The 23,367-nt window shown below is 40.5% G+C and overlaps 1 protein-coding gene across 1 annotated transcript in view; it reads left to right on the top strand.

Annotated features, from left to right (window-relative positions):
- HEPHL1 (hephaestin like 1) overlaps positions 1-23,367 on the top strand; it is a gene marked incomplete at its 5' end in the record, with an annotated part of 35,023 nt that overhangs the window by 9,955 nt on the left and 1,701 nt on the right. Inside the window, 13 exons of the mRNA XM_083363088.1 lie at positions 2,389-2,643; positions 3,985-4,150; positions 4,933-5,072; positions 6,675-6,806; positions 9,249-9,460; positions 11,517-11,667; positions 13,241-13,453; positions 13,809-14,022; positions 17,205-17,344; positions 18,951-19,088; positions 20,601-20,707; positions 20,925-21,147; positions 22,787-22,930. Coding sequence (XP_083219214.1) covers positions 2,389-2,643; positions 3,985-4,150; positions 4,933-5,072; positions 6,675-6,806; positions 9,249-9,460; positions 11,517-11,667; positions 13,241-13,453; positions 13,809-14,022; positions 17,205-17,344; positions 18,951-19,088; positions 20,601-20,707; positions 20,925-21,147; positions 22,787-22,930 — 2,235 coding nt within the window. The remainder of the gene's footprint in view (positions 1-2,388; positions 2,644-3,984; positions 4,151-4,932; positions 5,073-6,674; positions 6,807-9,248; positions 9,461-11,516; positions 11,668-13,240; positions 13,454-13,808; positions 14,023-17,204; positions 17,345-18,950; positions 19,089-20,600; positions 20,708-20,924; positions 21,148-22,786; positions 22,931-23,367) is intronic.

The following is a 23,367-nucleotide window of genomic DNA, read 5'->3' on the forward strand; positions in this document are numbered from 1 at the left end:
GTGGGTTAATGTGGGTTAATTTGTGTAAGAACTATTTATTAATGTGCAAATGAGAATATGTTAAGGTAATAGTGAATTGTGGAAGAATATAGATGGGAATGATGCTAGTTTTCTTTTATTTTAGTTTTTTATATATATTTAGTATTATTAAGGATTGGTTTACTATATACAAGCTAGAGAGTGATGGATTTTAGAGTTTATAATTGTTAGTATATGATTGTTTATGATTGCCTTTTAGATATATACCTTGTATTTTGCTCTGGGAAGTCGGGGGGGGGGGGGAGGGGGGAGGAGGGGAAGTGGAGGGGGGGAGGTAGGGGAGGGAGGAGGGGGAGGGGGAGGGGGGGAGATAGGGGGGAGGTAGGGAGGGGAGGAGGGAGGGGGAAGGTGGGTTTTTTTAAAGGAAAATTGTATTTTATAAAACTTTTCAATAAAAAAAAAATAAAAAAAAAAAATAAAGAGCAGTCAGGGTTGATCTCCTCTAGGACTGACCAGTTTGAACGCCTTGCAGTCCAAGGAACTTGCAGGAGTCTTCTCCAGCACCATAGTTCAAAGGCTTCAATTATTTGGCGCTCAGCCTTTTTTATGGTCCAACGTTCACTGCCATACATTGCAACTGGGAAGACCATAGCCTTGACTATACGCACTTTTGTTGACAGGGTGATATCTCTGCTTTTTAGTGTGCTGTCTAGATTTGCCATGGCTTTCCTCCCCAGGAGCAAGCGTCTTTTAATTTCTTGGCTACAGTCCCCATCTGCAGTGATCTTAGATCTTTCTCCCTGAAAAAGAGAGATTATGTAAACCAGGTGAGGGTGGATTTTAAGCTGGTGAGATTCATTTCATTAAGACCTCCAGCTGGAGTTTAATGTAATGCATAAATGCATAAAGGACCAAGTCGTAAACCAGAAGACCACAGCAAACAACTTGAAAGATGACCAGACATTATCAGAACTAAGGGGACATTATCAGATAAAGTTCCATTAATTCAATAACCAGTATACATGGGCAGGGTAAGTTTAGGGCCTTAGAATTTTGTTTCAATTAACACAAATAAATAGTGGGAATAGCATTTTAGTCTAGAAAGTGTAATACTTTGAAATTCCCTGTTACTCTCCTAAGAATGAGATGGTGCAGAAATAAAGGAATAAAGGAGTTGAAATGGACCCTAGAAGTTGTCCAGTCAGAGTAGTCTAACTGTCAGGAAATTTCTCTTTATTTCTAGGTGTCATGGTTCTGACAGATGAAACTCTTCAAAAGAACTTTGAGGCATTGCTTAACTTAAAGGATCTTTTATTCGAGAAACAAAGTATTGGCACTACGTAGTTAAAGCCAAAAACTGAATTCCCCTCCCCTGGGCACAAAGTAGCAAAGCACAATTCCCTCCTCCAACTGACAGTCATAAATCACATTCCCCAATTAACTTGAAGCAAGGGCTTTCTCCCCATCTCTCCTGCCTGCCAAATTTCTGTCAACTCTGGACCTAATAACCTTGGGTTCCCACAGCTGAGTTATTATTGTTATGACTAACTGGACTCTCATCCACATCCCCCCTCCCAGCATCAACTAACTCTAAAAGCGAAAGAGAAAAGATGGCTACATTTCCATCTGTTGTCAAAGCAAGAGCATCCGATGTTAGCAGCATTGACACTAGGTTGGTTGTCTCCTTGATTAGCTTCCATCCATTGTTTCTTGTCCTGCCTTCTGGTGCTTTGAGAATAGGTTGACTCCCTCTTCTTTGTGGCTGCTCCTCAGATATGCTATCATATCACCCATAGTCCTTTTCACTAGACTTTTCACTAGACTTATCGAATTCCTACAATTGTTCTTCATATTTTAGCCTCCAGTCCCTTAAACATCTTTGTTGGTCTTCTCTGCACTCCTTCTAGAGTTCTCAACATCTTTTTCACATCATGGTGATCAAAACTGGATGCAATATTCCAAGTGTGGTCTTAACAAAGCATGATAAAGTGGTACTAACACGTCACATGAGCGTGATTCTTTCTCTCTGTTAATGCAACCTGGAACTGCATTAGCTTTTTTGGTAGCTGCAACACAATGGTTGCTCATAGTGATTGTCCACTAGGACTCCTAGATCCTTCTAGCAGTTTTTTGCTGTTGAACCAGGTACCAGTTACTGAGCAAATAATACAATAAAGCTATAGAACTCAGGACAGATGGCCCTTCAGCCTCTGATTAGTTAATTCAGGAGAAACCACATTAGTGGCAATCAGTTTCACGCTGGATATTGGTACTCCCGTTAGATATTTATCTAACGTTGCAAAATGTTAGATAAGCATATTCTGAAGATTTGTTTTGGGAAGAAAATGCTTTGCTGCATTCCCATGTCTCCTAACTTTTGCTGATTTTATTTGTGTGGTACATTTATAGCAATTAATGGATATATGTACGGAAACCTCCCGGGATTGGAAATGTGTGCTGGTGATTTGGTGTCCTGGTACTTGATTGGAATGGGGAGTGAGTTGGATGTTCACTCTGTGCACTTCTTTGATCATGTCCTGATTAACAGAGGATATAGGACAGATGTCATTAGCCTTTTTCCTGCCACCTTCGTCACAGCAAGGATGGTTGCGCAGAACATTGGGAAATGGCTTGTAAACTGTGAAGTCAATCGTCACATGTCAGGTAAGCAATTCAACAAGCAGTTGTGTGCTGTGTTCTAAGGCAGGGTGGAGACTTCTCAGTTAGATTTGGGCCAGAATTTGGATGTAAGCAGATCCTAAATCCATGGCAGACCTGAATCTAACCTAGTTCTAACCCAGGGTTTCTCGGCTACTTTAAGATGTGTGGATTTTATTTCAACTGGGGAATTCCGAAGTTGAAGTCCATGTGTCTAAAGTTTCCAAGGTTGACAAACACTGTTCTAGACCCTACCCTAACCTTCTATTGCTAAATAAAGGTTGTCCTCAACTTGCGACCATAATTGAGCCCAAAATTACAGTCGCTAAGCAAGAATTTGTTAAGTGACTTTCATTCCATTTTACTATCCTTCTTGCCACAGTTGTTAGGTTAAATCACTGCAGTTGTTAAATTAGTAAGACAGTGGTTAAGTGAATTTGGCTTCCCTATTGACTTTGCTTATCAAAAGGTAGCAAAAGGTGACTTCATGACCTTGGGACACTGCAATCGTCATAATGACAGGCCAGTTGCCAAACTTCCAAATTTTTATCCCATGACTGCAATGGTCCTAAGTATGAGAAACAGTTGTAAATCACTTTTTTCAGTGCTGTAGTAACTTCAAATGGTCACTAAATGAATGGTTGTAAATCTAGGACTACGTGTAATCCTGAGACATATAAATGAATTTGGGCCATTCCATATAGAATTTTTGGGGCCACTTGGAAATTTGTGCTGAATAGAATAGAATAGAATAGAATAGAATAGAATAGAATAGAATAGAATAGAATAGAATAGAATAGAATAGAATAGAATAGAATAGAATAGAATAGAATAGAATAGTTGGAAGGGACCTTGGAGGTCATCTAGTCCAACCCCCTGCTAAGGCAGGAAACCCTATACCATTTCAGACAAATGGCTGTCCAGTCTCTTCTTAAAAACTTCCAGTGTTGTAGCATTCACAGCTTCTGGAGGCAGGTTGTTCCACTGGTTAATTGTTCTCACTGTCAGGAAATTTCTCCTTAGTTCTAGGTTGCTTCTCTCCTTGTTTAGTTTCCATCCATTTCTTCTTGTTAATACTTTATTAGACAAATTCTACTCATCTTAATGTGTCTAATTTTGCATTTTTAATATATTTTGGATGACTGAAAATGTTTACCCAAATGTCCACTCTTTGAAAAAAGTTCACAGTTCATTTACAAATTGGTTTTGAGAGACCCAGGAGTGTAACTGATATCAGCTGAGCATGTGAATGGACTGTGATAAGCATCTTGGATAAATACATTTTTGTGGGATTAGATTAGACCAAAAGCAATTAAATGCTTCTCATGTTTCTTTTTTGCACTGCAGATGGAATGTCAGGATTATATAGCATCAAGTCTTGTGGTCAAAACATCACTCCTTCCTGTAGTGGTCATAAAAGAAAATATTTCATTGCCGCTGAAAGAATTCTGTGGGATTACGGACCTGGTGGTATTAATACATTCACTGGACGACCTTTAAATGCCACTGACAGGTCAGCATCATTGGTTAATCTATTCAATCCTAACCCTTTTCCTTCCTCTTTTATTATTGTGTTTTCCCCTTCTCATTAAGACAAGTTGCACGTTGCTTTGCAAGCGTCTAAAACTTTTAAATTAACTTGTTTGTCCCACATAAATTGTGTTGGCAACACACAAGCTGTACTTTCATAATGTGAGCCATTTGATTAGGTTTAGCATCAAATGATTTTGGTTTAATATCTCCTGCAAGCCCAGAATAAAGCTTATTTGGTCAGTTTGTGAGTCAGTGAACAAGTGTACCAGGTTATGAATATTTCTGGGAACATAATACATAGATCTTAGCAAGGGCACGTAGACTTATATACCGCTTCATAGTGCTTTAAAGCTCTCTCTAAGCGGTTTACACAGTTAGCATATTGCCCCCATCAGTCTGGGTCCTTATTTTACTGACTTTGGAAGGATGGAAGTCAATCTTGAGCTGGCCAGGATCGAACTCCTGGCAGTGAGCAGAGTCAGCCTACAGTACTGCATTCTAACCACTGCATCATCACGGCTCTTATAAAATGGCTGAAGTGCCAGATTCAGATCACAAATTGATTTGAATGGAAATTCATTAAGTGACAATGAGCAAACTGCTTTTTCCTAACTTCTGTCCCTGCTTTGAAGTTTATCACCTGGTCTACTTTAAATGAGTCACCTATGCAGGTACATGAGTCAGGTTGCCCTTCTACATATCCCAGCATTACAAATCCACAGGGAGCTTTGTAACCGACATTCACACTTCATGTTTTCGCAGTGACTCAGCATCTTACTTTAGACAAGGAGATGATCGAATTGGAGGACGCTACTGGAAAGTCCACTATGTGGCCTACACCGACGGTAGCTTTCGCAGAAAAAAGACTCGACCTGCATCTGAGGCCCATCTTGGCATACTTGGTATGAGGTGGGGGAAACTTTGGGTTTTTTTCATGGCACTGGATTCAGACACACGACTCTGATAACGGCAGGTATTAAGAGCAGTTCTGAACCCAGCCAAGCCATGATGAAACCCTAGTCAATGATACTGAAATAATGTCTACATCAGAACTTAGCCATACCTTACTGCAGATATGGGCTTCCTAATAGCATTGTGTTCATAAGATATAGTTTCCTCTGTATGAGGAACTTTAAACCCTAGAAGACTCCATCTCAGTTTTATGAATGAAAACTAAACTAGGTTATGTCTCTAAGGTGCTTTTTCAAAAGGCAACTGGAATGATTTCCTTGGGGAAGTAGACATTTTGCTTCTCATCCAAGAAACTGTTCCTCCTCCTCCTCCTCCTCCTTCTCCTTCACCTCGTCTTCCTCTTCCTCCTCCTCTTCTTTCTCCTCCTTCTCTTCCTTCTTCTTCTCCTCCTCCTCCTCCTTCTCTTCCTCCTCCTCTTCTTTCTCCTCCTCCTCCTCCTCCTTCTTTTATTCGTCTCCTTCTCTCCACAGACATTTAGCCATAAATTGGGTCATGTAACTAAACTGGATACAGGTAGTCCTCAACTTACAACCATTTCTTTAGTGACCATTCAGCTCCACTTATGGTACTGAAAAAAGAGATTTGCAACTCACTTAAAACTATGGCAAAAAGTTCATAAAAAGGGGTGCAACTGGCTGTACAATTGTTTTGCTTAGCAACAGAAATGTTGGTCTCAGTTGGGGTTATAAGTCGAGGACTGCCTGCACAACATCAGATATTTTGGGTGGGCATGGAATTAGAATTGTTGCTGTTCGTGGCTGTGCTTGGGAAGAAAATGTTCCAAAGGAACTACATCTATAACCCCATATATAGTTTCTCCCTTTCCTACGGTATATGTTGTTTTCTGTTTGCAATGGCACGGGTGGTGGAAAGTATTGTGTAGCGGGTTCTTGGCCGCATGGTCAGACAACGGACAATGGACTCAGCATGACAGCTCTTTATTGTTGGTAGCACCGAAGTGAACAAAGGAGTTACCTGTACCCACATATATACTTGGCCAGGTGCACTGACTGCCAATCCCTTATTTAGGTTTTCCCGCCGAGCGCTTCCCAGCCAATCCAGTTACGGTATAGCGCCACCTGATGGTCATAATGCTGCTATATTTTATTATCCCCATACATAACAGAAAGGGCAAGGCACAGTACTTTAGCTGTAGCCTAGCCAAATGTGTTTCATGCATCAGCGGAGAGAGGGAGAGCCACAGTGCTGAGAGTGCAATTTGATTACATGGAGAAAGGAAGCTTGTAAAGTGATTTCTTAGTAAAGATTGGAGTGAGAGTCACAAGGATGAATGTGTGGAGGATGAAGGAAGTAGGGATAATTTCTGATGCAGAGATAAGATCAGTGGTGGGATTCAAATATGTAAACAACCAGTTCTCTGTCTGAATGCCACTTCCGGAAGTCCATTCTGGGCCTGGGCAACAAAAGTGCCAAAGTGGTGCGAACCGGCTGAATCCCACCACTGGATAAGATGATGCTTTCAACTAATAATCCTTTTTTTAACAATTAATTCATTTATCTCTAATTTCAAGGTCCAGTTATCAAAGCTGAAGTTGGTGATATCATCTTGGTTACTTTTCTCAATAGAGGAGACAAGAACCATAGCATGATGCCCGACGGTGTGGCTTTCGATAAGTCATCAGAAGGATTCCCTTATGCTGACGGTAAGTCAATCTATGTTATTTCTGTGTATAGGTAGTCCTCAACTTACAACAGTTCGTTAGTGAGTGTTCATAGTTACAACAGCACTGGAAAAAAGTGACTTATGAACATTTTTCATATGAACATTTTACAACCCATGAACATGTGACCAAAATTCAGATGCCTGGCAACTGGTTCATATTTATGACCGTTGCCGTGTCCCAAAGTCCTGTGATCCCCTTTTGCAACCTTCTGACAAACAAAGTCAATGGGGAAGCCAGATTCACTTAACAACCAGGGTATAAACTTACCAGCTGCAGTGATTCGCTTAACGACGGTGGCAAGAAAAGCCATAAAATGAGGCAAAACTTAACAAATATCTCACTTAACAAAAGAAATTGTGGGCTCAATTGTGGTCACAGATTGAGGACTACCTGTATTTTGTTTTCTATCCAGGAGATTAACAGAATACATAAAACAGGCACAAATGAATTACTGGTAGTCCTCCACTTACAATAGTTCATTTAGTGACCACTCAAAGTTATAACGGTACTGAAAAAAGTAACTTATGACCATTTTTCACCCTTACAACCATTGCAGCAACCCCCTGGCCCTACGCTCAGAATTCGGATGCTTGGCCACTGGTTCATATTTATGACAGTTGCAGTGTCCCAAGCAAAGTCAATGGGAAGCCAGATTCACTTAACAACTGTGTTACTAACTTAACAAATGCAGTGATTCACTTAACAACTGTGTCAAGAAAGGTCGTTGAATGGGGCAAAAGTCACTTAACAACTGTCTCACTTAGCAACAGAAATTTTAGGCTCAATCGCAATCGTAAGTCAAGGACTATCTGGAGTTGAAATGATTTTGTTCACTGTTTTGAATGGCAAACTTCTGCACTGCATCAGAAATAGTTTCTAAAATATTTATTTGCTATGTGGTGGGGAAGACATGATGCAGAATGAGGCCTTCCAGGCCCTAATTTGTCACTGAACTCATAAGAACTTTCTTGGAGAACTTAAGATGCTTGCCACCTACCAACAAACCTGCAAAGCAGTTTTTAGTTGCCCTGTCACCTTCTGCTCTGCTACCTCAAAAATAAATGCTGAGGACAAAGAGTAATACTCTCAAGGTGTCCCGGTCCAGGACTGGGACCAAATTAAATGACACTTAAGGGAAGTCAAATTACTTGCACAGTCATCAATTCACACCCTCACCTCACTGTTTTTAATTTATCTGGAGCAAAGCAGCACAAACTGCTAAGCTTGTAAGCCGCCCTGAGTCTTCAGAGAAGGGCGGGATATAAATGGAATTAAAAGAAAAAAACACTTTGGCTGCATCACCTCACACATTGGGCCGGGCGGTTGGACTAAATGGTCTCCAAGGTCCCTTCCAACTATTCTATTCTATTTTTTTCTATTCTATTCTATTCTATTCTATTCTAGTCTAGTCTAGTCTAGTCTAGTCTAGTCTAGTCTAGTCAAGTCAATCCTATCCTATCCTATCCTATCCTATCCTATCCTATCCTATCCTATCCTATCCTATCCTATCCTATCCTATTCTTCTTTAACTTAACTACTGAATTCATCCCTTAGCAAAATACTTTGAATGTTACATTTCCCAGATGGGGTAGGTATATAAATGAACCAAAGGTCTCTCCTAAACCGCTGCTTTGATGCGTCCTTTCAATGTTAATTGCTCTGTTCCTGACAGCCAAGTTCTAACCAGCCTCAATAATGAGACTGGTAAGTAGTGATATCCCCTCAGATCTAAAGTGAGACAAATTACAGGAAGTAATTAGTGGATTTCCTGTTGACAGGGAAATTTCCACCACTCATTCTCCTTAAAACTGCAATTCTAAGAACTCAACCTCTTTATTTATACAAACATTTTTATCCAGCTTTTCCATGTAGGCTCCTATAGGACAATATTTATTTCTATGAGTAGGCATACAGTACAGGTAGTCCTTGAATTACAAGTTTGTTTAGTAACCATTCGAAGTTACAATGGCCCAGAAAAGATAATGTATGACAGTTTTTCACTCTTACGACCGTTGCCGCATCCCCGTGGTCACATGATTCAAATTTGGACGCTTGGCAACTGACACATATTTATGACGGTTGCAGTGTCCTGGGATCCTGTGCTCACCTTTTGCGACCTTCTGACAAGCAAAGCCAATGAGGAAGCCAGATTCAGTTTTTTGCTCCATTTTACGACCTTTCTTGCCAGTTATTAAGTGAATCGCTACAGTTACTAACTTTACAACTGCAGTGATTCACTTAATAACTGTGGCAAGAAAGGTCGTAAAATGGAGCAAAACTCACTTAATAACTGTCTCACTTAGGAACAGAAATGTTGGACTCAATTGTGATCGTAAGTTGAGGATTACTTGTACTCAAATGACCTTTGGATTTCAATTAGAGTTTAATTTCATAGGGATATTTTGACTTTTTTCTTTTAAGGATATCCAAAGCCAGGAGCTTTTGTTAAACCTAATGAGACTTTTAAGTATGAGTGGAGAGTTCCTGAAAGTGTTGGGCCTACACAGAATGATCCAGCATGCCTCACTTACCTCTATTATTCAGCAACTGATCCGATGATGGATACTCAGTCTGGTCTGGTGGGACCTCTTATCATTTGTAAGAAAGATACTTTGAAATCCAATGGAAGCCAGGTACAAAACTGGATAATATTCTGAATGGTTACCTGCATAGATGGAACGAAAGGATAATTGTTGCACACCTCCAAATGCAAAGTAACAACTTGACAACATAAGACTTACCTTGCTGGTCAGAAGACATCAAAATTAGAAAGATTTTTATGTCCACCATAATGTTCAGTTAAGACCCCAGGAAGGAAGACAAACTTATATAGCCAAAGTCTTGATGTTTAGTTCTAGCAATCTTGGTCACAATTACCAAATTCATTATGTTTAGTGCTTTCCTCAAGTCAAGCATCCACCAGATAAGTGGACTTCAGTTCCCAGAATTCTCAGCAATAGCTCTGCTAGTCAGCAAAGTTGTGGGAGTTGAAGTCCACACATCCGAAGAGCAGCTTGTAGGAAGGAAAACAAATACTTCAAGACTAGTATCTTCCAGATCAGTGAATAAACTTCGGTGAAAGTAATTAAGCTACTAAAAATACATCAAAAAATGCAATCTGACCCATCCTGAATTGTATAAATAATCCACTCAAAAGAAGACCATGAAAATGAATAAATCTCAGGACTCTCTTGAGAAGTTGGTTGGTGATAAAGCTTAGTAATAATAATAAAAATCAAGTTGGAAGGGACCTTGGAGGTCATCTAGTCCAACCCCTGTTTCGGACAAATGGCTGTCCAGTCTCTTGTTAAAAACTTCCGGTGTTGAAGCATTCACCGCTTTTGGAAGCAGGTTGTTCCACTGATTAATTGTTCTAACTTTCCGGAAGTTTCTCCTTAGTTCTAGGTTGTTTCTCTCCTTGTTTAGTTTCTGGCTTTAGACTATAATGGAGGTTCACATACAAGTACTCTTGCCCACTTGTGTCATCTGGTTCCGAATGGACCAAGGTCCTGTATTGGGCTGTGGCCCGCAGGGGTCCATAATCCCCGGGCCACAGCCCAATACAGGACCTTGGTCCATTCGGAACCAGATAACACAAGTGGTGGGCAAGAGTACTTGTGTGTGAACCTCCATTTGTGTGAGTGGCGCGTGTGCTTGTGGAACCATCCCCCTCTCTTCCCTTGCTGGTCTGCCATGCCAGAAAGATTGGGGACCGCTGCCTTAAAAGAGTGGAATGTCACTTTATTTAACAGTAACAATCCTGAAATTCTTTGTCCAGCCACAGAACTGAATCTTGTAACGATCAACAGGTACTTTAACATACAATCAGTCCTTGACCTACAACCTTTCATTTAGCGACTGTCCAAAGATACAACAACATTGAAAAATGCACTTATGACCAGTCTTTGCACTTACGACCATCGTAACATCCCATGATCACTTAAGAACCGTGGTGGCGCAGTGGTTTAAATGCAGTACTGCAGGCTACTTCTGCTGACTGCTGGCTTCCAGCAGTTCAGCAGTTCGATACTCACCGGCTCAAGGTTGGCTCAGCCTTCCATCCTTCTGAGGTCGGTAAAAAGAGGACCAAGATTGTTGGGGGCAATATGCTGGCTCTGTAAACTGCTCAGAGAGGGCTGTAAAGCACTGTGAAGCGGTACATAAGGCTACGTGCTGTTGCTGATCAAAATTCAGGCATTTGGCAACTGGTATGTATTCATGTGTTCCATGATTACACCCCCCTCCCCCTTGTGACTTTCCCAGTCAGCTTCCAACAAGTAAAGTCAGTGGGGAAACTGACATGGCAAAAAAGGTCAAAGCTCAAAAAAATTGAGCATGATTCACTTAACATCTGTCTTGTTTGGAAATGGAAATTATAAGCCAAGGGCTACCCCTACTTTATGGACAATAGGGGAAAAGTGGGTACTTAGATTAAGAAAAAGCTGTGATATGTTGGCTAAAGGCTACTGGCGGTAAGTCTGGCATGTTGGCAATTTTAAAAAACTGATGACAGGGTGTTTCAATGATATTACTTTAATTCTTTTTAAAAAATGCTTATCTTAGGTAGTAGCCACAATGCCCCATCTGCATGTAAAGGGAAGCTGTTTGAAATTTCTTTCTGGTTTTCTATTTATTCTGCAGATTAAACATTTGCAGTTTTAATGAACAATATTTATGTTTTGACTACAGAAAGGAGTAGACAAAGAATTCTATCTGCTCTTCACTGTCTTTGACGAGAATGAGAGTTTTTACTTTGACCTAAACATTGACGTTTTTACTGGTGATCCCTCAACGGTTAATAAGAAGGACAAGGATTTTCAGGAATCCAACAGAATGCATGGTATGAAAAATATACATTTGGGAAGTTAGGCAAGGGAGATTTTCAACATGATGCAAACATATAGGGTAGAATTATATATTGTGAGATAAGCATAGGGCTATATAGGAATTTATGCTATTATCTGCCATCCGTTCTGAGGAGTAAAGTAATTGTCTCCATCATAAGAATACCATGAATTGATAACAGGGTAGAATTACTCTTTCTTTCCTTCACCTGATCATGGAAGGTGGCCAAAATTTATTTATTTATTTATTTATTATTGGGACTTATATGCCGCCCTATCTCCCGAAGGACTCAGGGCGGCTAACAACAATAACGTACAATAAATACAGAAGATTAAAATAAAAATTAAAATTAAAGGCCCCTGTAGAATAAATTAAAATTAAAATTAAAATAAATTAAAAATTAGAGTTAAAAATTAAAAACATAATTAAAATCCCTGTCAGTCCAGGTCAGCCAGGTGGAAAAGGAGTGTTTTGAGGCTGCGGCGAAAGGACTGGAGATCTGGGGCCATCCGAAGCTCAGGGGGGAGCTGGTTCCATAGGGCTGGCGCTCCCACAGAGAAGGCTCTCCCCCTGGGGGTCGCCAGCCGACATTGTCTAGCCGACGGTACCCTGAGGAGGCCTTCTCTGTGTGAGCGTACTGGGCGATGGGAAGTCGTTCCCAGCAGCAGATGGTCCTGCAAGTATCCCGGGCCTAAGCCATGTAGGGCTTTAAAGGTAAGTACCAGCACCTTAAATCTCACCCGGAGGACAACCAGTAACCAATGCAGCTCACGCAGGAGGGGTGTAATATGGGAGTATCGGGGTGCTCCCATCACTACCCGCGCGGCCGCACTCTGCACCAGCTGAAGCCTCCGGGTGGTCTTCAAGGGCAGCCCCATGTAGAGAGCATTGCAGTAATCTATACGGGAGGTAACGAGTGCGTGGGTGACTGTGCATAGGGCAAATGCTGTTGCTTTTCTTCTCTCTTTCTCAAAAATTGGGAGGGACTTGTGGAACAGCAGTTAAATGATTAAGAAATGGATGGACTAGTGGTTAAGATGCTGGCTTGTCAACCAGAAGGTTGACAGTTCGAGACCCAACACTGTGTGATGGGGTAAGCTCCTGTTCCTTGCTCCAGCTCCTGCCAACCTAGCATTTTTTAAAGCATGCAAACCTGAGTAGATAAATAGGCATCATTTTGGTGGGAAGGTAACATATTGTCATGCTGGCTGCATGACCACAGAAACATCTTCAGACAATGCTGGCTCTCTCAGCTAAGAAATAAAGATGAGCACCACCCTCTAGAGTTGACACAACTGTGCAGGGGAATCCTTTACCTTTTTTAAAATGAAAATTGGGATAGATCTGAAAATGAACAGAATTATTTCTTGGATTTGTTGGGACTCAGAGATAATGTCCTTCACTCCCCAAGTCAGAGAAATCTTGCAGAGTCAGCCAAATGATTTTTTATATCTACTATGTCTTTTCCACTGAATTGATTTTTGGGGATAAGGAAAGAAGTATTCTTGCTGTTTTTCTATCGTTCAGCCAGAATCTGCCTTACTGCAATTTTCTTTTCCTCCTTTCAGCGGTCAATGGCTATCTGTTTGGTACCTTACCTGGCCTCACCATGTGCAAAGGTGATGTTGTTTCTTGGCATATGCTTGGACTAGGTAGCAGTACAGATGTTCACGGTGTCCATTTCCAAGAAAACACTATCCATTTGGGAGGCACAATACGGGACAGTCTCCCTTTGTACCCCCATGTTACAAACACAGCACTGATGCAGCCAGATCAAACAGGTAAATCTTACAAATGAGCTCTAAGCATCGTCCCTTGACTTGCCACCTCTCCCTGTACTAACTTAACATGACGGCAGGACACAAATTATGCATACTTCTGAGTAATTAACTTTTTGAATAATTCCTCCTAGGGATTCCAGTTATCTTTTTACACCTATGATTGTAAATTCAAATAGACAACAGGTTCTAATCCTGGTTGCAGGTTTGGTTTTATTTATCTCTTTTTTTTTCTCAACTAAAACTTTTCCCCTCTTCTCCAAAATATAATCTATATATATATATATAATCACAACTAAACATCCAGTCCTCACTGTGATCAGCTAGTATTACGGTCAATGTCTCAATTTCCTTTCAGGGACTTTCCAAGTGGCTTGTAGGACATTTGATCACTTTACTGGTGGGATGAAGCAATGGTATAATGTTAAATCCTGTGGCAAGGGGTCATCTGATGGTAGACACTATGGAACAGTGAGGACCTACTATGTTGCTGCAGAAGAGGTAGAATGGGATTACGCCCCTAATAAGACCTGGGCTGAGAAGAAGATGGAAGGAATGAGCAAAAAAGAAAGGTTAGGATGGATTACGTTCTACCAATTGTTTATCTACCAACAGTGCGAAAAATTAAACAATGGAACGTCCTGGAGTTGTGGGTGCTCCACCACTGGAGGTTTTCAAAAACAACCATTTGACCAGGATCTCGTGCCTTGAGCAGGAGGTTGGACTGGAAGACCTCCAAGATCCCTTCCAGTCCTATGAATCTATATTCTATGTTCAATAGAAGAGAATATTTGTAGCTCATTGATGATGTTATCTAGTTGGGTAATGAAACATCTATAAGAAAACAGCCAAGTTCAGAGAGCACCAAGGACCTCTCAGGTTATGTTCTGCATCCAGGTGAGAAGGCATGGCTTCTTCATCGGATCCCTACCACTTGTCTCTTTAGAAATTAAACCCAGCACATTGAGAGCACTTTCAAAATAGGTCAGCATAAACATGCTGTGAGCCATCTGGGGAGGAAGCTTTGCATTGAAAACAAGATTTATAAACTTATAGCTGAGCTTACTAAAGTCTTGACCCCAATCCATCTAATCATAACTAATCCCTATTAAAAACAAGGAAGAAAATATAGTTGTTTGATTGACATGTCCATTTCTTTTAGGAGATCCTGCTGTCAAAGCTCTGGATATTCACTTGCACATATAGTCGTCTGTATTCAGAAGGGCTTCTCTGAAATAGTAGAGGTGGTCCTTGTCTTATGACCACAATTGAGCCCAAAATTTATGTTGCTAAGTGAAACATGTGTTAAGTGAGTTTTGCCGTATTTTACATCCTTTTGTGCAATAGTTGGTAAGTGCATCGTTGCAGTTGTTATGTTAGTAACACAGTTGTTAAGTGAATCTGGCTTCTCCAATGACGTTGCTCGTCAGAAAGTTGCAAAAGCTGGTCACGTGATCATGTGATCCCAGGATACTTCAATCTTCATAAATATGATCCAGTTGCCGAGCGGCCAAATTTTGATCATGTGACCATGAGGAAATGCTGCAATGGTCACAGGTGTGAAAAATGTCACAAGTCACCTTTTTAGTTTAGTTTAGTTTAGTTTAATTTGATTTCTATACCGCCCTTCTCCCTAGGGACTCAGGGCGGTTCACAGGGCATATATAAATAACAATACAAAAGTTAAAAGGAAATTAAACCAGTGCCCGATTAAAAACAACAATAATAAATACTAAAAATCAATTTAAAAACCCATATTCCCCCATCAGGCCAGACCAGCTAATTCAAATAAGTGGGTCTTCAACCCGCGATGGAAGGATCAGAGGTCTGATGCCATCCAGAGCTCAACCGGCAGTTGGTTCCATAATGCCGGAGCGCCCACAGAGAAGGCCCTCCCCCTGGGGGCCACCAGTCGACATTCCCTGACCGGAGGCACCCTGAGGAGGCCCTCTCTGTGGGCACATACTGGGCGGAGGGAAGTTGACGCCAGCAGCAGGTGGTCCCCGAGGTAACCCGGACCCATGCCATGTAAGGACTTAAAGATCATGACTAGAACCTTGAACCTCACCCGGAAGACAACTGGTAGCCAATGCAGCTCGCGGAGCAAAGGTGTAACATGGGAGTACCGGGAAATTTTTAGTGATGTTATAACTTTTAATAGTCACTAAATGAACTGTTGTAAGTTGAGGACTACCTGTATTACATAGAATCGCTCAATGAGGGATATGGGTGGTCTCTAACTACAATGAAAAAATAAATTTGCAATTGAACATAAACCCAGGGAAACTTGCATTTAAGTAAAAAGGCATGAAATTGCCTTGCTGGTTGTTTCAATTAAATTGGATCACTATAATTTGGTTTACCGCTCTCTTCTTTTAGAATACAAATCTGGTGATCAAACTATTTGGGTTACCTGTTTGAATATCTACTGCCACCCCCTCCTTCTCTTTGTCTTGTGATTTTCCAGCTGAAGTTGGCCAGTTTTCTTCATGATCTGTCCAAGGGCTTGGGCAGAGTAAAGATAGCCTCTAATTTTCTATGACGTGCCCATATAAATTAATTGGACTATTCAGAATCAGAAACAGAATACAGCTTGAAGGGGCATTCGAGGTCTTCTAGTCCAACTTCTTGCTCAAGCAGGAGACCCTATACCAGAGGTCCCCAACCTTGGCAACTTTAAGACTTGTGGACTTCAACTCCCAGAATTCCTCAGCTTAAAGTTGCCCAGTTTGAAGACCCCTGCCCTATACTATTTCAGACAAGTGGCTGTCCAGCCTCTTCTTAAAAACCTCCAGTGTATTATTGTATGTGTATTACATGGAATGACTACTTTAGTACAGGTGGTCCTTAACCTACAGCTATAATGGAGCCTGCCCGTCACAATTTTATGAACTTTGGCGGTCATTAAGAGAACGCCATGCTCCTTAAGTGAACGATGTGGTTGTTAAGGGTGTGGCTTTGCTGAAAACCAGCCTTTCCTTCGATGTTTGTAAACTGTGGTTAGATGACTGCTGGATGCTACAAACAGACCTAAATGCCGTGTGGTTGTTAAGCACCTGAAGTTTGGTTACATGACTGCATCTAGTCCTTGACTTACAACAGTTCATTTAGGGACCGTTTGAAGTTACAGCGGCACTGAAAAAGTGAGTTCTGACCGTTTTTCATACTTAGTTGCAGCATCCCCATGGTCCCGTGATGAAAATTCAGAAGCTTGGCAACTGATTCATATTTATGATGGTTGCAGTATCCCCTTTTGCGACTTTCTGATAAGCAACGTCTATGGGGAAGCCAGATTCACTTAACAACTGTGTTACTAACTTAACAACTACTGTGGTTTAACTAACAAGAGAGGCAAGAAAGCTCGTAAAATGGGGCAAAATTCACTTAACAAATGTCTCGCTTAGCAACAGAAGGGATCAATTGTGGTCGTAAGCTGAGGACTATCTGTCTACGGCCTGACCATGAATACTGGCCGTAAGTAGACCCAGGTAGTTCCATAGGCAACTGATCCTTAAATTGGAGACCCCCTGTGAACCAAACACGATCCTTTTCAATGGCAGCAGTGACTAGTATGCTATACTTCAGGCGTCAATCAGTCTGAACTTTAAAATCCCATATTTTTTTTCACTTGGTCATTTTTCATTGACTTGATCTGCGATTTCATGATTTCAAGAATTCTTGACTATGGATGTGTACAAATGACTAATTATTATATAGAGTTATGAATATTATCGTACTTTTACTTATTTTCAAGTTATGGACATATATTCGTGAGCCAAGGTGAACATACGATAGGTTCGAAGTACAAGAAGGTGGTTTATAGAGAATACAAAGACGGGACATTTATGGAGCACAAAAAAAGGACCTTAAAAGAGGAACATCTGCAAATTCTTGGTAAGAAACTTGGGTAAACCGTGAGGCAGATTTTTGACACACGAGTTTTAAAACAATTCCAAAATGTTTTCCTTGCAAAGGGGAACCCTGCTGATTTCAGTTAAATGTATTCCTCAGGATGTGTGCGTAGGAGTGTAACATCAGTGTAAAAGGGTAAGAAATGGTTGAGATAAATTCCCTTAAACCTCTATTCTGTCAACAAAAGTGCGTATAGTCAAGGCTATGGTCTTCCCAGTTGCAATGTATGACTGTGAAAGTTGGACCATAAAAAAGGCTGAGCGCCAAAGAATTGAGGCCTTTGAACTATGGTGCTGGAGAAGACTCCTGCGAGTCCCTTGGACTGCAAGGCGATCAAACCGGTCAGTCCTAGAGGAGATCAACCCTGACTGCTCTTTAGAAGGCCAGATCCTGAAGCTAAAACTCAAATACTTTGGCCACCTAATGAGAAGGAAGGACTGGCTCAGGAATTCTGGGGGTTGATGTCCACGAGTCATAAAAGAGCCAAGGTTGCCTACCCCTGACCTATACCATACCTGTCCATTTAGTTTTTCTTGCCTAAATGTAGAACCTTACTTTTTTCACCATTGTGCCATCCAGAAGCATCTTCTCTGATGTATTTTCTCACATTTGAAGAAATTGGCAAATTATGCTTCTCACCAGAAGATGGAGCAGCAGATCAGCACTCGTTGACATGGAGAAATTCTGGCAAATCAGGCTGCAAATGAGTCTTGTTGATTTTTAAAGCAGTGTCATGGTTTAAAATAGGTTATTGACATTAATTTAAGTATCGTCATGCAGGGCCAGCGTGAATTATTTATTGCAGCGGCCCCCAGCCTTTTGAGCATCAGGACTCGTTTCCATGGAGAGAGATTTTTCCCTGGACCGGAGGGGGCATGGTTTCGCGTGCTGCCTGCATCCCATGGATGGGGTTTCACTTATTTGGCTGGCCCGGTTTCTGGCATGCCATGGCTCGGTGCTGGTCCATGGACTAGGGGTTGGGGACCCCTGATCTATTGTGTTGCCTAATAGAACAACTAAATGAAAACAGCTTCTACTTCAACACTTTATCCACTAAAAAAACAGTAAAGCAGAGTAGTGATCTACAAATTATAATTTTTTACTATTGTGTAATTAATTTCATGCTCCTTTTTAGAGTTCTTGCCATTCTCTGCATTTTAATAATAATATAAATTTAATACAATATTAATATGTTATAGAATATATGAACGTATAATACAATTAATATATAATATTTCATAAAGGTAAAGGTAAAGGTAAAGGTTCCCCCGCACGTGCATGCTAGTCGTTTCCGACTCTAGGGGCCGGTGCTCATCTCCGTTTCAAAGCCGAAGAGCCAGCGCTTGTCCGAGGACGTCTCCGTGGTCATGTGGCCAGCATGACTAGACGCTAAAGGCGCACGGAACGCTGTTACCTTCCCACCGTAGTGGTCCCTATTTTTCTACTTGCATTTTTACGTGCTTTTGAACTGCTAGGTTGGCAGAAGCTGGGACGAGTAACAGGCGCTCACTCTGTTACGTAATATACATTTAAAAATATATATTTCTAAAAAAATTAAAGTGATTGTTTTTTTCTTGTTTTGCCTTAGGGCCTTTCATTCATGCAGAGGTTGGTGACTTGGTAGTAATTGTGTTTAAGAACAGAGCCAGTAGGCCTTACTCCATATCAGCTCATGGAGTACAAGAAGATGCTGGGACTAAAACTAAAACTCACGTTACCATGCCAGGTACAGTAGTGGATCAGAACAGGAGATACAATCCTCCTTATTTTCAAGCAAGTCCTTTGAGTTGGATTTGACACCAGATGACTTGAGCCACAAAATGGAACAGGTTTCCCATTGCCTTCTTCCAAGAAGTTTTTTTCAGCTTTCCTAGGGAACATACAAAACTGGGGATTTCCTTTCCGTCTTTCATCCCACAGGTAGTCCCCGTCATACAACAGTTCATTTCATGACTGTGTGAAGTTACAATGGCACTGGGGGAAAAATGACTTAGGATCATTTTTCACACACTTATGACCATTGCAGCATTCCTATGGTGGTGTGATCAAAATTCAGATGCTGCAATCGCTAAACAAGTGGTCAAAAGCTGAGGACTACCTGTATTTGAAGCCTTTTTAATATAAGGAATTTTAGAATGTGATTGGTACTACTGTGCAGCTCCTGAGCTACAAGCAAAATAATAAACCTTCATTGTTTCTGCAGTTTAGTAAACATTCTGGTGTTTGGGCAATTCAGCTAAGTGCAAAAATCATAGTGAAACTATAGTATGTACAGGGGTATTATTATCAGCAGCACAGAATCATCTAAAACTAGCAGAGTTAAACTGTAAAACGTAACAGTCTTCAAATCAATACTCCCCAGTATAATTGTAATGCAAAATTGATTCAACCGAATTAGCAATTTGTATCCAATTCCATTTAAGACTATGAGAAACAGCTGAGCTGCCTCCCATACACAAAGGATTGCATTATTAGATGGATTTACACATCATACAAAACCATTATGTGGTTTGATTAATCTTGGTTTAGTGTGGCATGAACTCATGCAGCCATAGTCTGTATGTAGTTGAACCAATTTAATATGGTCTGAAAACAACTTTTTTGTCACTTAAAAATCCATTACAATGTCTTTAGTGGATTGCTAGCCATGACTTAAATTGCTTATACAGGTAGCCCTCACCCTGTAACCGCAACTGAACCCAAAATTTCTGTTGTTAAGTGAGTTTAGCCTCATTTTATGACCTATCTTGCCACGGTTGTTAAGTGAATCTGGCTTCCCCGTTGACTTTGCTTGTCAGAAGGTCGCAAAAGGGGATCACATGACCCCAGGACACTGGAACCATCATAAATATGAACCAGTTGCCAAGTGTCCAAATTTTGATCACCTGACTATGGAGATGCTGCAACAATCGTAAGTGTGAAAAGTGGTCATAAGCCACTTTTTTCAATGCCATTGTAATTTTGGTCACAAAACCAAGGGTTGTAAATGAAGGACTATTTATAGTTTGAGTATTGATGCTTTTAAGCAGAATTTTGGCATTTTGAGGACTTCACCATAGACTTCTAATCTTAGGAATTAAAAGCAAATCACTCTTTTTTAAAAAAAAAAGTAGTTGGTATTTTACCAAAATTATCAAGTTGGATCAATTTTCATCGAATTTTGGATGTTGATCATCTTTATTTTAACTTTCTCTTCTCCCCAAACTTACTTTTCTTAAACACAAATGTTTGCATGCAGGAGAAACAAGCATTTATTCATGGAGAATTCCAGAACGGTCAGGTCCTGGCGTTTCTGATCCAAACTGTATTTCTTGGGCTTATTATTCAACAGTGCATTTTGTAAAGGTAAATGAAATACCATATGGGGTATACACAGGGCTTTTTTCCTCATAGAACACTCAGAACAGAGTTCCGGTACCTTTTTTGGATAGAACCTCATAGGGTAGGCAAGGCGGGTTGTATGACACACACAAACAAACAAACACACACATCCATACATTGCTATCAAATAAGGGAACCCATTCTCTGTCCTGTTTTCTTTTTTCCTGTTCTTTAATTTCAGGATTTGTGCAGTGGTTTGATTGGAGCCCTTATAGTTTGCAGGAAGGGGATATTAAATGAGAAGGGCTCAAGGAGTGATATTGATCGTGAATTTGCTCTTCTTTTTATGATTTTTGACGAAAATGAATCGTGGTATTTAAATGACAACATTGTCAAATATCTGCATAAAAACCCTGAAGAATTTAACTCTACTGGTAATTTTACGAAAGGGAACAGAAAGTATGGTATGTGGTTTACTACATGGAATAAGAGAATTACTTTTTGAAAAATATAATGTTTTTTCAATTGTTTAGGTTTTGCATCATAGTGCAATTTCCCCAAACTCAAAGCCAACCTCGGCTTTCAAAATAATAATAATAATAATAATGTGTTGCAGTCTTATTGAGCCACTATAGTGCTATAAACTTTAGAAGAATTTAAAAATAATTCTCTGTCTTTTAGAATAAACTTGAGAAAAATGTTCCTGGTCTAACTTACGGTAATATACTGATCAGCTTCAAAGATTATACTGAACTATAATGTGATTTGCTTCTGTTGGGTTGAATAGGTTGTGTGAATGTAGCTGGTTGCAAACTAGGATATAAGGTAGTAGCCACATTTTTGTGGTTGGGAGCCACACAATATTTAAGAGTAGAAAGACCATCACACACTGTTGGCAAAACCAGAATTATCAGCCAGTGGAGGCGAGTATCAGTAGGTTTTCAGATCAATATTTTTTGAGGTTTTTATCTTTATCTTTAAAAGTACATTCTGTTTTAGAGTTTATATTACAGTTTCCTTGTGTTTTTAACATGATAGAGCATGTGAGCATGTGAAACAATGCTCCTGGGCCCACAAATGAAGATTTGGCCTGAGGTAATCCATTCTCGTGAGTTATAGCTCAGGGTATACTATGCACCCAACTACGGTAACTCTGGTTTATTAGCCATTATTAAGCAACCATGGTGCAACACCTCAGCCACTATAAGCAGGAAAAGTTTCAGTTGGAAAAACATTCAAATAAGTCAAATTTCCATGAGTCCCATTTTACTCTCAAAATGCATGGCTACGTGAGCTGTTTTAGCAGAAAGGTGTGCAAATGAAGGCATGGTGATCAGAGACATACAAATAAATTTCTCAGTGGGTAACTTCAATTCCCACTGGATCTGAGGTTATCTGGGTGTCCCTCACAGTTGCCCCTGGTGCTCAAAGAATTTCTGCAATAGTCAAATATATATTAAGGGGTCACCCAATGGAAGGATGTAGAAGTCAGAGAAAGGAAGACTGAGAACTTGCTTACGCAAAGGACTCTCTGGATCCAAACTAATAATTCCAAAAGTCTTTGGAATAACATATCCTGTGTTTCAAGCGAGGGCTCCTTCGTGCTCTCTGAACTTGGTTGTTTTCTTGCAGGCATTTCATTACCCAAACTAGGTAACAGCATCAGTGCTTGATCCATGCTCGAGCGCTGATGATGTTACCTAGTATGGGTAATTACATCGCACTCGTGACAGAAGCACTGAGGTGCTTCTGGGTTGAAAGGATAAGCCGATTACATCACGATTCACCAGAGGATGCTTCTTTCATGTCGTCAGCAGGAGTTGGAACAAAGGACAGGAACTCACCCCAACCCAAGGCAACATTCAGGTCTCAAACACAGGCTTGCTAATCTCCAACTCAGCGTCCTAACCATGCAATCCACCGTGCTCTTTTAGTTTGGGTAACGAAAGTTCTGCAAGAAAAGAACCAAGCTCAGAGAGCACAAAGGACCCCTCATTTCAACCCTGAGCTACAAATATTCTCCGTTATGGCTTTCACGTCACAGAGGAACACTCAGATCTGTGATTCATTCCTTTCACATCCATCCCTTGTGTGTTTTTTCAGCAATCAATGGGAAAATCTTTAATAATCTCCCTGGGCTGATAATGAATGAAGGAGAAGACACAAGTTGGTACCTGATAGGAATGGGAAATGAACTTGATATTCATACTGTCCACTTTCATGGTGAAACCTTTCTTTTCAAGGTTGGTATTGACCGGGCTGGGCAATTCTTTTTGTGCTAAGGGTCACCTTTGGCTTGAGCGGCATATTCAGAGTGAGACTCCCAAAAATAATTGGTGGATCCAGGACAAAAGAAAATAAAATGGGGAAAAAGCAATTTCATTTACATTTGATTTTAATCATATAGTTATGTGATCATATAGTTAATATGAGCACTTTCCAGTCTTAATCACTTTCTGTCACATTAAACAATTGCAATTTGGTAATAGATTTAAAATGCTTCATGGGGCCTACTCCATACTTTCAGAGCCTATATGTACTTCTGAGTAAAACAATAAGTATGATTTGTATTTTAGTAAATCTATATAGGAAATGTTAGATTTTCAAAATACTGCAAACAGGAAGCACAGAAGGCCTGGAGGAACATTGTCCATGGGATCGCGATGGGTCGGATACGAATTCAC

This window comes from Vipera ursinii (assembly GCF_947247035.1).
Source record: "Vipera ursinii genome assembly, chromosome: 4".
Taxonomy (NCBI): domain Eukaryota; kingdom Metazoa; phylum Chordata; class Lepidosauria; order Squamata; family Viperidae; genus Vipera; species Vipera ursinii.